Consider the following 1,733-nt stretch of genomic DNA (forward strand, 5'->3'; position numbering starts at 1 on the left):
CGCAACAGCCCGCGCCTTCTCTGAGCATCTGCCCGCCTGCTCTGCAGGACTGTCTGGGGGCCCGTCCCCTCCCGGCAGCTCTGCAGGCTCCCGCACACAGGAGGGGTGAGGCGGGGAACATGCGAGCCACCACAGGCCACCCACCCCTCCACACCCCATGTGTCCCCGCAGACACATACGTGTCTGGAGACATTTTCGGGGGCCACACCCGGGGCGGAGGGGGATTGGGGAGTAGCAACCCACAAATACACGAGGTCCCCACTCTTGTCTGTGGTGCAGGAACGCGCCGCGGCCCCAAGCCCCTGCCAAGGCTGACGTTTCTGGCTTCACAGAAACCGAAGCCCTTCCCGCTGCCCGGCCAACACGGCTGCGGCTCACGAAGGTGCGGGTCCCTGTGACACCCCTCCAGGCTGTGCCCCTGCCCATCCTCCAGGGCTGCAGACCCGGCCCCGGGGACCCTGCGGCCGGCCTCACCTCCCGCTCCAGGTAGGACTTGAGGGACTCGGTCTCGTTGAGCAGGGTGACGCTGCACTTCCCTCTGCAAGAGCGGGCACGGCGTCAGCGGGGCAGGGCGGCCCCTGGGCACCCTCCGGGCCGCCGGCTACCTGATGTGAGTGGCGGGCAGCGACTCCAGCTGCCGGGACAGGAACAGCTCGCGGTGCCGCAGCTGGTGCTTCAGCTTCTCGGGCAGGTCCACCATCTCCGGGTTCTCCATCTCCTCCTCGAGCTCTCCTGACGGGCGGGGGTCCCGTGAGCCCGCCGCGCCTGCCGCGTGCCCTCCCCCCAGCCCGGGCGGCTCCCCGCGACGCGCGGCTCTTACCTTCCTCGCCGTTGTCGGCCCCCGGTCCGGTCTTGTAGCAGACTGACAGGGCTAAACGGACAGACAGACAGCGCCCGGACGGGGGTCGGCGACGGAGCACCGGCCGCCCACCCACCCAGCCACCCGTGGGCTGTGGGGAGAGGGAGCGGGGAGGGGGGTGGACACGGGGCCGAGGGCCTCAGAGCCGGCAACGGGCAAGGGACGGCCCGGTCAGGTCAGCGGTGAGTCCACCGTCCCACGCGCGCCGGCCCAGCGGGCCTCAGCCACACCTGCAGGGCTGGACCAACGATCCCGCAGGGCGCCCAGGATTCACATGTGTGCGTGTGCATGCCTGTGCGTGTGCGCACGCGCGTCCAGGTACCGGGAAGCCCAGCACACAGCGCTGGGGGTGCAGTGACCCTGAAGGCACAGTGGAGGTCTGGGGCGGTGTGCGGGCTGTGGGAGGCCATGCAAGGGCAGGGGCGTGCAGAGGTCAGCCACCGCAGGGCGCAGCCCCGGGGCCCTATCCGGGTCTCTCAGCCGCCACGTGGCCCTCTGCTGCCCCCCTGTGGCGACCAAGGGAAGTCCCGGGGTACACAGGCCAGGGCTCCCAGGGAGAGGCGGTCTCATGTTTGCTCCAGAGGTGTGGGCCCCGGAACCCAAGGGTCCACACTGCCAGCCCCCGGAGCCCGAGGGCCCACACCGCCGGCCCCCGGAGCCCGAGGGCCCACACCGCCGGCCCCCGGAGCCCGAGGGCCCACACCGCCGGCCCCCGGAGCCCGAGGGCCCACACCGCCGGCCCCCGGAGCCCGAGGGCCCACACCGCCGGCCCCCGGAGCCCGAGCGTCCACACCGCCGGCCCCCGGAGCCCGAGGGTCCACACCGCCGGCCCCCGGAGCCCGAGCGTCCACACCGCCGGCCCCCGGAGCCCGAG

The 1,733-nt window shown here is 72.8% G+C and overlaps 1 protein-coding gene across 1 annotated transcript in view; it reads right to left on the bottom strand.

Moving 5' to 3' along the window:
• Window positions 1–179: 179 nt before the first annotated feature.
• Window positions 180–1,733, bottom strand: part of LOC132008765 (uncharacterized) — a gene marked incomplete at both ends in the record, with an annotated part of 8,876 nt that continues 7,322 nt past the window's right edge. Inside the window, 3 exons of the mRNA XM_059387323.1 lie at window positions 180–538; window positions 606–732; window positions 821–871. Coding sequence (XP_059243306.1) covers window positions 180–538; window positions 606–732; window positions 821–871 — 537 coding nt within the window. The remainder of the gene's footprint in view (window positions 539–605; window positions 733–820; window positions 872–1,733) is intronic.

The sequence above is a fragment of the Mustela nigripes genome, unplaced genomic scaffold (genome assembly GCF_022355385.1).
Source record: "Mustela nigripes isolate SB6536 unplaced genomic scaffold, MUSNIG.SB6536 HiC_scaffold_945, whole genome shotgun sequence".
NCBI classification, from domain to species: Eukaryota; Metazoa; Chordata; class Mammalia; order Carnivora; family Mustelidae; genus Mustela; species Mustela nigripes.